The sequence below is a fragment of the Vespula pensylvanica genome, chromosome 6, assembly GCF_014466175.1.
Source record: "Vespula pensylvanica isolate Volc-1 chromosome 6, ASM1446617v1, whole genome shotgun sequence".
Classification (NCBI taxonomy): domain Eukaryota; kingdom Metazoa; phylum Arthropoda; class Insecta; order Hymenoptera; family Vespidae; genus Vespula; species Vespula pensylvanica.
Window position 1 is genome coordinate 8266128 of NC_057690.1, and position 12393 is coordinate 8278520.

General features: G+C 27.9%; 2 protein-coding genes across 12 annotated transcripts; both read left to right on the forward strand.

Moving 5' to 3' along the window:
• Positions 1-124: 124 nt before the first annotated feature.
• LOC122629903 (zinc finger protein 845-like) lies at positions 125-4178 on the forward strand. 10 transcript variants are annotated; one of them, XM_043813787.1, is made up of 9 exons: positions 201-215; positions 281-305; positions 378-546; positions 1333-2183; positions 2251-2472; positions 2555-2785; positions 2855-3114; positions 3212-3605; positions 3714-4178. In XM_043813787.1, the coding sequence occupies exons 3-9, from the start codon at positions 516-518 to the stop codon at positions 3987-3989; spliced, it is 2265 nt and encodes a 754-aa protein (XP_043669722.1). In that variant the 5' UTR covers positions 201-215; positions 281-305; positions 378-515; the 3' UTR covers positions 3990-4178. The 10 variants fall into 10 exon arrangements, with proteins under 10 accessions (XP_043669720.1, XP_043669724.1, XP_043669723.1 ...); XM_043813785.1 differs by having other exon boundaries at positions 125-305; XM_043813789.1 differs by having other exon boundaries at positions 125-305; positions 378-413.
• Positions 4179-9230: 5052 nt separating this feature from the next.
• Positions 9231-12295, forward strand: LOC122629905 (transcription initiation factor TFIID subunit 5). Of its 2 annotated transcripts, none has more exons than XM_043813796.1 (11): positions 9231-9414; positions 9521-9706; positions 9787-9989; positions 10089-10285; positions 10374-10578; positions 10653-10772; positions 10855-11000; positions 11104-11241; positions 11315-11508; positions 11595-11886; positions 11965-12295. In XM_043813796.1, exons 1-11 carry the CDS (start codon positions 9352-9354, stop codon positions 12177-12179), a joined length of 1959 nt encoding a protein of 652 aa, XP_043669731.1. In that variant the 5' UTR covers positions 9231-9351; the 3' UTR covers positions 12180-12295. The 2 variants fall into 2 exon arrangements, with proteins under 2 accessions (XP_043669731.1, XP_043669732.1); XM_043813797.1 differs by having other exon boundaries at positions 11378-11508.
• Positions 12296-12393: the final 98 nt, after the last annotated feature.

Below are 12393 nucleotides of genomic sequence, written 5' to 3' on the forward strand. Positions count from 1 at the left end.
ATTTTTTAATGAATTTCATTTATTTAAAGTCTTATTATAGATTTCTGTTGAGATTTGATAGTCTTACGGAAACAATGGAAACTTCGCTTTAGTAGCCCTTAAGGTGGCGTCACTTACTCGACGAAGAATAATTCTAGCGGGGGTAGACTGGTGCGTATCGACCGAGCAAAAACATTTTCATATTGTCAATTAATATATTTTTGGAACTATCGGAGGTATAGTAAATTCATTAGTATATCATTTAAATTATTATAAGATCGTGTTTGTTTTTTTGTTCGAGGATCATCAGGTTTCATCTTTGTACGGTGAGCAATCCTTATTATTTCGTGGCCATTTTGCTATCCGTTGATAAATGCTTAGCATTTTCGTACCGACAGGTGAACCACGAATTAGTTGCAGTGTATAAAATTCAAGTGCGTATTCTCTTGTCCGCTTTATATTATTCTCTCTTGAGAATTGAATTTTCAATATGAGGGATAGAAATCATTACAAATGTTCAATCCTGAGAAAATTTGATGACCGTATTTTCTACATGGGGCGTAAAGAGTTAATAAATAAATCATTTCTTTTCTCTTAATATATATTAAAGTGTTCTGTCTTGTCTTTTTACATTTTATCTTCATTTATTTACCAACAAAGAACAATTTTTCTTAAATACCGCAATAGATAAATCGTGTTTCATTGTAAATTGTATATTAAATTGGTTTTCAATTTTATACAAATAAAGTTTTAACATATAATATGTCTCAATATATATGTTAAAAATTATCAAAAATATCACCGAAAATGTGTATTCTTATATTTCTGTATTATATTTTACATTGGAATATCTTGGTTAAATTAATCTTTCATTCATAAAAGGCATAAATACATTAGAATAATAATAGATTAGTCTAATATATTATATTTAAAAACAAATGTATATTTTTGAATAAAGATATCAGATGATAATAATATTACTGATATGATGTCTTTTTACTATTTATATAAATATTCTATATATATATTTTTTTTACAATTATTACTATTCATTTTATAAAAAGTAGGTACTAAATACTAAGTTTTCACATTATACGTATATATAGAAACAAAAAAACATCAAAAAGTACATAATAATTGTAAATAAAAAGTATAACAATAATAGTTTATAACAAATATTATTTTTGTATTCTATTTTACACTGAACATCAAATTTGTATTAATTCTTTATCACTAAAAAATGATGATATACTACAATAGGTCTAGATATTAGTTACATTTAATTTAACCGTATTTTTTAATGATATATTTATACGTTAAGTAACCTTAATATATATTTTTTAATAATTTCAGCCTTATCCTTCCTATTTGTACAAAAGAAAATGGAGATATCGCCTGGATTGTTGGAAGTTATGGATATTGTAGATGATAAAGATGTAATCGAATTAATCAAACATGCTGTTGCAGAAGAGATTATATTTAAGCCTGATTCCACTGATAATTCAGAGACAGAGATAGAAGAAATTATAGAAATAATTGAAGAAATAGATGAATCAGAAGACTTATTACCAGATTATTCTAAAACTGGAGAATTAGTTAAGGAAATTAAAATGTCTGATAATATAGATTTTGAAGAGAATTTACAGAATGAACAATGTGATAGAAGTTCTGAAATAGAGGAGGCATATATTTCGGATGAAGAAAATGTAATGTTTAAAATGGAAAATGATAAAGTTTCTAAATCTTTGTATAATGAACAACAAAAGTCTAATAATAAAGTTATAACATATGATGTGGACGAAGATTGGCAAGATGAAGATATTGAACATCTTGAAGAAATAGATGAAGTAATTAATCATGAATCTGACTCTCAGCATCATCATACAGAATCATCACAAAATTATAACTTTTTACATGAAAATGAAAGATCTGGAGGAAATCAAGGAAAAAATTTTTCTTTACAAAGTCATAAAACAGATATTAGGAATATTATAGAATCCGCTACAAAGGTGGATAAATCTCAATTGAATAAAGATTATGGCAATGATACGCATAATATCAAAAACATTGATAACAATTTCACCCATGAAGTTATAAAAAATACTGAAAATAATTTAATATATACTGTACTCGGTTCAAGAAAACCTACTCCTATTACAAAACAGTTAGAAGAAAAAAAGTATACTGATGCACATTACATAAAGGTTTGTATAATTTATTCAAACCATAATAATAGGAATGGACTATTGTGAAAATTGAATATTATTTCAGATGGAACAGTTAAGTGAAAATACAATTCCAGTTGAAGGAACGATTTATTATGAAGGTGATAATATGGAAACGTTATATGTTGCGCAAGCAGTCGATGAACATGAACAATATCAATATGAAGCAGTTCCAATGGAGCAGAATGAACAAACATGGGATACGTCAAATGATGATAGAAATTCTGACAATGATGTTAATCAATATCAGGAAGAAGAAAATTCTCAGGTTGAGCTCAATGAAATTCAAAGAACAAATTGTTATATAATTAATTTATATATTTTTTAATATCTCTATTTTAATATTATAGGATCAAATCTTTTTACATGAGGATGAAGATGGTCAGCTATATTTTAAAGATGATCATGGAGAATTGCAACCAGTTTATTTAACAGAAGATGGAAATTATGCTATTGCTGATAATAGTGATGATCAAGATAGTAAGGAATCACACAATCAATTGCAACAAAATAATAGAATTTCTGAAGAAGCATCTATGAGTTTAACAGAATCTAAAGCTATTACTCCAAAAAATAAACAGGTATGTATTATACTTACAAATAATACGTTGTTGAATTTAAGATTTAATTACATCCTTCCTTTTTTTCAGAATACTGTTCCTTCATCTTCTACACTTCAAGATCTTGATAATGAAGATAATACAGTAACAATTTCTTTAATAATTTCGGAAGATGAACATGGACAAAAGAGAACTCAAGTTATAATACCTACAACAGACAACATGAAATGTGATATTTGCAATAAAAGTTTTAAAACATCGTTTCAACTTTTAAGACACAATAGATTAAAGCATGCAAGGGAAGAAGATATTACAACAAGAAACTTTCCTTGTGATTTATGTCCTAAAAGGTAAGCTTTTTTATTTATTGAATTTTCATCTAATACTGATATATTATTAGTTAATGTAAGAATTAATGAATTTATTATTGTTCCTAATAACATATAGATATCCAGATCAAAATTCTTTGGCACGTCATAGAAAAACTCATACTGGTGATCGACCATTTCAATGTCTTGAATGTCATAAAAATTTCCCTACTTCTACTGCATTACGTCGGCATTTAACTCTTCACAATTCACAATCCCGGCCACTTCCTTGCATTTATTGTGGTCGTCGTTTCGTAGAGAAAGCTAGTTTAATGAAACATGAACAATCGCATCTACCCGATGATCAAAGAACACATACATGTGATGTGTGTCAGAAAACATTTTTACATGCGACAGATTTAAGTTTACACAAAAAATATCATGATCCTGATAAAAAGTTTGACTGTGAAGTATGTGGTAGAGAATTTAATAGACTGAATAATTTACAAAGGCATATGATGGTACATCAACAGGTAAGTAATTCTACTTGAAATAATATATTTTTTATGAAAGCAGCACTCGTAGGTGCTTTAAAATAACAATTCTTTTTTTTCTCTTTTTTCTCCCCTTGAAAATATCAGCAAGGGGCAAATGAAGAAATCTTGTCTTGTGATGTATGTGGAATCACATATAAGTTTATGAGCTCCTTGACGAGACATATGGTAACAACACATATGAACCCTGAAAAATTAAGACAACAAGCAGAAGAGCAACGGAGAAAACGTGAAAATAATTATCGACGTTATTTGGAAAATAGAAAAATGTATGAAACACAACATTCGGGAGGATACGGTTCGAAACGTAATTATCATCATAATGCACGTATACTTAGCGGAAATAATGACGAAGTGGCTTGACTTAAATTTTTAATAGTACATTGAACGTATGAATGAATGCAATTTAAAATTTATTACTATTATTAAAATAATTATGTTTATTACGCACGGATAGAGTTATGAATAAATTCATACATTCTCTGTTCATTTTGCATTCTAATCCATCTCTCAGGCAATGTATTAGTAATATGATCCTTATTGGAAGATGTATTTGAGGAGTTTTATTATTTATCTCATGCACCCCATTTTTAATTTTTAACTCATTTTATTAATAATTCGGTAATATGCATTTAATTTATCAAACAAATAATGTTAGGTTTAAAATATTGACAAGAATATCTATAATATCTATAGATATAAATAAATAAATATATATATATACATATAAATACATATATATATATATATATATAAATAGTATAAATATAGTAATATGATATAGTCATTGTAGAATAATGACTGCATAAATAAATATGTGATAAGAATATATAATTTTATTTATTTCTGTATTAACTTTATATATATTAATATTTAATCTTTGCTTTATATTTATTGATTTAATATCTTAAGAATTTTAAGTATGCATGTTTTATATCAGATTCCATATATCACCAGTAATCCATAGCTGTGTATGTATACAACTGTCATACGAGAAGTCAAAGTGAAGGAAGATATATTTTCTTTTTTATTATCACATCTACTCTGCGTATATTTATATATTTTGAATATCTATAAGGAAGTAATTATGGTAGTAAAAAAATACTTTGTATAAAAAATATTTTTACCACTATATATTGTATAACAGTAGTGTTACAATTTCTCCCACCTTAAATAAACTATTCTTTCAATAATTTTTTATATTTAAGATAATGTAAGATATGTATAGCAATATACTATATTTTACTCGTTATTAATGATTACATATATACAAATAATTGATAACAATCAAGCCTGTATAATTGTTCAATCAAATACGCTGTTGTATAAACAATTATACGAATTAGAAAATTTTATTCTATTATTATTGATAAATAGTAGGTTATTCTATGCATATATATTATATATATATTGTTTAAATAAATCTAAAATAATTAAAAGAATTAATTACTTATAAGAGAAAGCACAGACTATAATAAAACTATTATGTTAATTCATCGAAATTCAATAAGATTAATTCTTTGTCATCGGCCTCCTTATTTATTATTTATATATAACGGTTAATGCAACAAACTAACGAGTTTGAAATTTTTACTTCATATTATATACCATATATTTGACTTAAAGTACCGTAATTGAACAAGCATCAGAGACCTCTGTGAAATGCAATTCACCTATTGCTAAGAATTAATCAGTAACAGTATGGTTTAGGGAATTACGTAGAAACAGAAATTAATTCTTTTTTATAATAAAAGTTTATACATTCTTTTATTTATTTGAAAAATGTAGTTATCGAGTTTTTAATATTATTAACAATCTTGTCGTTCTTATTAAGTTATATTTGTCAGAAATATCCTACACTAAGATTTGTCTTAAATTTAGTCAACTAAATACTTTTAGTGATATTAGCATTTTCACACAAAACATATTAAATATATTAACATTAATTGGATAAAGTATTAATCTGTACCGTTCAATCGAGTCTTTCATTACATTTAAAAGAAAAAATTGATTATAGTTTAAAACTGACCACACACACTTTCCGTACAATACACTAAGATTTCGACCAATGGCATTGCTCGAATTGGCTGTTCTGACAGTAAGTATAACAGTACCGTAGTGAAAAGTTTAAAATGGAATCCTACTCTTCCGATTCTTAAAGATAGCCAATCAGATTGTGCGGATTGTCTGACGTCAATTCAGCGAGATAAACGAAGTATCTATAAACCAATTGCGTAAATCATAGAAATTCTTAAGTTGAATATTGAATTGAAATCTTATATTATTGTGAAAATAAAATTATAAAATGAATTATTTGTACGATAAAATATAATATATCATTGAAGACTCGCAAGATCTGAATATTCTTGTAACAGACGTCAATCGTTATTACGCTTACAGAGCTTTCCAATTTTTTTTTTCTTTAAAAATGGTTCAATTAATTCTAACAATGAATATAAAACATTAGATCTTATATATATTATAAAACAATAGAGCATTAAATTCTCCATATTGGTTATGGTTTTCGTTGATACTCCTAACGCACCATTTCCGATTTATTTAACACTTAACATAATTTTTCTATATTGGATAAGGTACGCAGGCATCCAATGATAAATATGAGATAATTGTATTTCCTCCATATGTTAAAAGGAAACAACAATGTTATTAAAGTAAAAACGTAGCATATATTGAAATATGTTTATTTCAGCTCCGCGTGCACTTTTATTAAGTGCAATTCCAGTGTTCTTCACAATTGCCATATTTTATCATTTCGTGATTTTAAAAAGCTCTTATTTAATTATTCTAATATTACTTGATTTTATAATATTATTCGATATCAAATATAGCTAACGAATATGAGTTCAAAATTTAATTCTATTGAAATAATTCAATTATTTTATGTTTAAAAAATCTTACGAGCTGTGTAATGTTTAAATTAATATGCTATTGTTTAAATATTACTTTATCGTACTTCGTGTACATCGAAGATTATTTAAATTATTAGAAAATAAAAAATTATAAATTATAACAGTTTGGTAGTACAGAAAGAATGATTTTTGATGTTTACTCGTCGAAATGTAAAAGACAACTAACGCTTTTTCCATAATATAAATTTCCCTTAAACTTTTTTCCTTTTCTCTTACTTAAGTTAATAAACATTTGTCTTTCATTATAACGCAGTAGTAAAAAATATGGATTCAGAGAAAATCTTTCGTCATATTCATTTCTTTTTCGTAATATTAACCCTTCCTCTTTTATTTTATTTCAATAAGCTGTACGCAGGACGATCAATATTTTCTATTACGCGGTCGAAAGAGCCGAAAAGGATATGAGTTTGGAGGAAATGAATTTATCTTTCGACTAATTTCTTTAATTCGATATATCATTTCTCTTTGTTTTCAACTATCATATGAAATAATCCATATTGCATAAACGAATATTACAACAAACGCTTCTGTTTCATTTTTATTTATAGCTCCCTACCAAGGAGTAACATCGAACAAAAAGAAATTAATTTTTTCGTTGATATTCTCTCATACTATAAATATATTGTGGACATTGATTTTTTTGAGAAATTTAATCAATTGGATAATTCAACCCCAAGTATTATATTATTAGAAATATAATAAAATCACTTATATTAATAACATAACTAATACTCAGTTATATTAGTAATAAAAAATAAATAATTAATAATAAAATAAAAATAAAGGTTCAAAGAAACATAATATTTTCCTAGGAATTAACTAGTTTAAGAAATACAATATGAATTATTAGCTAACTAGAAGTATAATTAAATCATTTTTTTTATGTTTTCCAATAAGGAGTATATTTTTAAGAAAATGTAGCCGTTCATATGAAAATCGGTGACGACTTTCGGTGGTACGTCGTCCTGTAAAAGAACTAAACGAGTACATTAAATATTATGAATATTTTATAAGTACATGTTCTGAATATTATAACAAACAAATCTAAATATTATATTCTATTATTTCCAATGATTTCCATTATTATCAATGATCATCCATTTAATTTTTTTATTCTTGCGAACAACACATCGTGTTAGATACTTTCGAATTTAAATCGAGATTTGCTAAATCAATGATCGACCAAATCCCAATGTCGTTTCTATTATAATTAAATTTATCTTTGGAATTATCATTATCGAAGTAAAATCTTTCATCGATTGAAACGTAAACGAGCTTGGGTTCATAATCTTTACCATCATCTTCAACTTTTTCTTATTCTTCAGCATCGATTAACAGATTTTCCTTTTTAGAATCATCTCCTTAAGATTTTCCTTATCATTCCCGTTTTCATCGATGGTCTTGAAATAAATACTATTACGGTATCTATAAGTTTTTAAACAAGTGCTATCCAAATTATCATTAGTTCCATATACAAGAGTACGGTCAGCATCGTAATTGATCTTAATTGCGTTTTCTTGAAGAGATCTACGTCGATTTCTTTGACGAAAAAGAAGACTCCTCGATGAAATATTCCTTTGTTCGAAGAAATATTCCCTTGTTTGACGAGAAGTTTCACTTTGATCCAGATTGCGTATGCATTCTCGGACGACCCTACGACAAGCTTCCCGACCTGAATCGATTACGCTGTTCACCATTGGATCCTTTGAAAGAGGTATCCTGTCTCCTTGTTCCAACATTCGAATGAACCTTTGTAAAACAGTGTTATATTAATCTCCTCAAAATTCGTCGTCACATTATGACAAAGAAAAATCGGAAGAATATATATTTTTTGCATAAACAACATTTTTGGCCGATCTTTAACAAACGGGAAGCAAACATACGTATATCAACGTCCACAACATATTTTTAATATAGGAGAATATCAACGAAAAAATTAATTTCTTTTTATTCGCTATTATTTCTTGGTAGGAAGCGATAAATAAAAATGAAGCAGAAGCGTTTGCTGCAATATACATTTATGTAATATGGTTTGTTTCATATGGTGGTTGAAAACAAAGAGAAATAATATGTCGAATTAAAGGGATTAGTCGAAAGAGAAATTCATTTTCTCCTAACTTATATCCTTGTCGCCCTTTTCGGCTCTTTCGACCGCGTAATAGAAAATATTGATCGGCCTGCGTAAAGCGTATTAAGATAAAATACGTAAAAGGAGAAGAGATAGTATTACGAAAAATAAATAAAGATTTTAGACCCAAGATTTTCTCTGCTTATCTTTTACTGCTGCGTTATAATGAAACGAGATATGTTTGTTAAGTTAATTATGACAAAAGGAAAAAATGTAATATTACGAGAAAAAGTTTTCACGCAATATTTTTTGCTATCGAGCAATATGAAGGTAAATATTATTCTTTAGAAAGAAATTTCTTATTAAAAAAAGATTTACGTAATATGAAAATTGTAGTATCATTTATATCTAATAGTATTATTATACTATTCTTATATTCAACTTAAACTTTCAAAAAGACGAATTAAATATTTTCTTTTATTCTCGTTTTATGTATATAGAAGAAATATTGTAGGGGTAGTGTTTTTTTCATTGTATGATTCATTCATATAACCCTTTTTAAGAAATCGACAGTGGCTCCATCATTTGTTCTATAACGACAAAGGTTATGATGGCTTTCTTATGTCTATGGGAGTATTGAACGTTTTGAATGGAAACAAAAAAAGGAAAGTGTATTGAATAAGTGTTAATTTTATTAATAAAGATTTATTGAACAATTCAATCAAATATGGAGAACGAAAAGAGTACTATGCTTGCTGTCTTACAACTTCTTAGGAAATATAATTTAAAGGTAAACGAATGATTTATAAGATTAGTAAATATAACCTGAATGTTTTTGTGCAAATGTTTATGATGATATTGATGTTAGTATATATTTCTTGTATTCTTTTATTTAGGGAACTGAGGAATTATTTAGGAAAGAAGCAAATCTTACAGATGTATCCACTGATGAAACTCAACAAACAGATTCAGAAGTTAGCAGCGTTCTGTCAGCTTATAAAAGTGAAGGTGATCCTGCTTTATACGAAAAGGCATATAGTGAATTGAAGAAATTTGTGGAAAGTTCTTTAGATATATACAAGGTAAAATAATAAATCCACAAAACTCATAAATTTTAATATTTCTTCTTAGAAATATTTATTTTGTTTATCAATGATCATAGCATGAGTTAGGTACGATATTATATCCAGTGTTGGTACATATGTACCTAGAACTAGTATACAATAATCATTCGGAAGAAGCGAAACAATTGATAGAAAAATTTGGTGGAAATTTAGAAGAATATTATCAATCTGATTTAAAAAAACTTTCAAATGTCACAAGACGGGAGCAAATGGCAGGCAATGAATTAACAGACACATTTAAGTATGTACTTTAATTTCTGATATCTATATATATATATATATATATATATATATATATGTTAACGAGTAATTGTTTCTTATAGTTAACAAATTGTTATAGATCTAACCAATTTATTATAAGAATGTCAAGAGATACTTTATCGATATTAAAACGGCATTTACAAGAAAAAAAGCACAGTGTATTGCTGAATATTATACAAGAACATTTATATTTTGATATGTATGAAGGAGTTGCTCGTAATAAACAACAAATTGAAGCTACTTCAGGTGCTGTGGTGGGCGAAGCAACAAGACAAGGTATTGTATATCTTTTCAAGAAATTAACGTTGAAAAGCATTGATGAGATTTAGAATGCAGAAAAATTTATGAGTTATATTTCCCATAGATAATAAAGCAAAGGTTTATTATGGTCTTCTAAAGGAACCGGATATTCAATGTGTTCCGCCAGCTGAAGAAGAGGAGGATGATGTAGCTGGTGCAGATGGAGATAAACCAAAAAAAAAGAAGGCTAAAAAAGATCCGTTGTTTTCAAAGAAAACAAAATCAGATCCCAATGCACCACCTGTGGGTAGAATGCCATTACCCAACTTGTAAGTTAAATACATTTATATGTTAAGCTAATTTGTGTTAAAATCATATTATTATTGTTGTAATTTTAATATAGAAAGGATGTAGATAAATTAGAAAAAGTTAAAGCTCTGAGAGAAGCATCTAAGAGAGTTGTTCTTGGTCCTGACACATTGCCTTCTATTTGTTTTTATACATTACTCAATACTGTACATAGGTAAGTAATACCTATGTATCTATACATATAACAAATTTTTTATAATTCTATAATTAATAAATATATTTAAAATTCTACTTAGTGTAACTGCAGCAGAGGTAGCAGAAGATTCGAGCTTATTAGCTGTTGGGTTTAGTGACTCTGTCATTAAAGTATGGAGTTTAGTTCCACAAAAATTAAGACTGATGAAATCTGGTGAACAATTACAAGATATCGATAGAGAAGCAGGTATATTTAGTAGATATTTATTAGATTTATATATTTTATTTGGTGTGCGTGTGTGTGGTATAATTTTGTATGTATGTATAATTTTCTACAATTGTTGCTATAGATGATGTATTAGTTAGAATGATGGATGACAGGACAGCAGAAACATCAAGATCATTATATGGACATAATGGACCAATATACAATCTTTCTTTTAGCCCAGATAGGAATCTTTTACTTTCATGTTCTGAAGATGCTACAGGTAAAGAAGTTATTAACTTTTACATAGTTCTCTTTTTATCAATTTTACAAAGATTTTATTTAATGAATTGCAGTGAGATTATGGTCACTTCATACATGGACATGCGTAGTTTGTTACAAAGGTCATTTATTTCCAGTATGGTGTATAAGATTTTCGCCTCATGGTTATTATTTTGCAACAGCCTCTCATGATAAAACAGCAAGACTTTGGGCGACGGATTGTCATCAACCTCTGCGAATATTTGCCGGTCATTACTCTGATGTCGATGTAAGTTTTATTCTAAGAAAGTTTTATTCCAGTTTCTTCAAACAAAGTTTAGCATTGTTAAATGTAAATTAACATCTGTTTTATAGGTAGTACAATTCCATCCTAATTCAAATTACATTGCAACTGGTTCTAGCGATATGACTGTGAGATTATGGGATTGCGTAACCGGTAGTCAAGTAAGATTAATGACTGGTCATAAAGGTCCAATATATTCTCTTGCGTTTTCGGCTGAAGGTCGATTCATAGCTTCAGCTGGTGCTGATTGTCGCGTGCTTGTGTGGGATTTGGCACATGGTCATCTTGTGGCTGCTTTATCTAGTCACACAGGTACCATACATTGTTTATCCTTCAGTAGAGATGGGAATATATTAGTTTCAGGTAAGTTCGTGTTATTTTTTTCAATGACTCTTAAAGTTTTCTTTCAAGTCATTAAATTAATATATCTTCATTTTATAGGATCATTAGATTGTACTATTATATTATGGGATTTTACGAAGTTAGCAGAAGAAATGAGTTTGGAGGATGTTAATGTCTCGCACAATCCTGATGTGAAGACCAACGCTGAAGCTTATTTATTGCGAACGTTTCCAACGAAAAATTCTCCAGTTTTGGCTTTACATTTTTCTCGAAGAAATTTACTTTTAGGGGTTGGGATGTTCGATTCTATGTGACCCCTTTTGCTATCCTCTCCTATCCTTGTTCATTCAATGTATTAAATCTACATGCACAAATGCATCATCATTGTAATATAACAATCATCGTTAATAAAATTTTCTACCTTTTATTATTTCATGCGGCCCGCATTAACAAACATGATGCATTTCGATCGATACTCGAGAAATGTCTATATTACTTTGCACCAGTCTGCGCTCGGACTGCAGTTGA

Excerpts from the sequence above, each read along its gene's own strand:
- LOC122629903 (XM_043813785.1), top strand. The coding sequence starts at position 516 with ATGACCGTATTTTCTACATGGGGCGTAAAGA. Across the intron at positions 2,184-2,250 it reads CTGATGCACATTACATAAAG|ATGGAACAGTTAAGTGAAAA; the intron begins GTTTGTATAATT and ends ATATTATTTCAG. Across the intron at positions 2,473-2,554 it reads AGGAAGAAGAAAATTCTCAG|GATCAAATCTTTTTACATGA; the intron begins GTTGAGCTCAAT and ends TTAATATTATAG.
- LOC122629905 (XM_043813796.1), top strand. The coding sequence starts at position 9,352 with ATGGAGAACGAAAAGAGTACTATGCTTGCTGTCTTACAACTTCTTAGG. Across the intron at positions 9,415-9,520 it reads TTAGGAAATATAATTTAAAG|GGAACTGAGGAATTATTTAG; the intron begins GTAAACGAATGA and ends TCTTTTATTTAG. Across the intron at positions 11,509-11,594 it reads GTCATTACTCTGATGTCGAT|GTAGTACAATTCCATCCTAA; the intron begins GTAAGTTTTATT and ends TCTGTTTTATAG.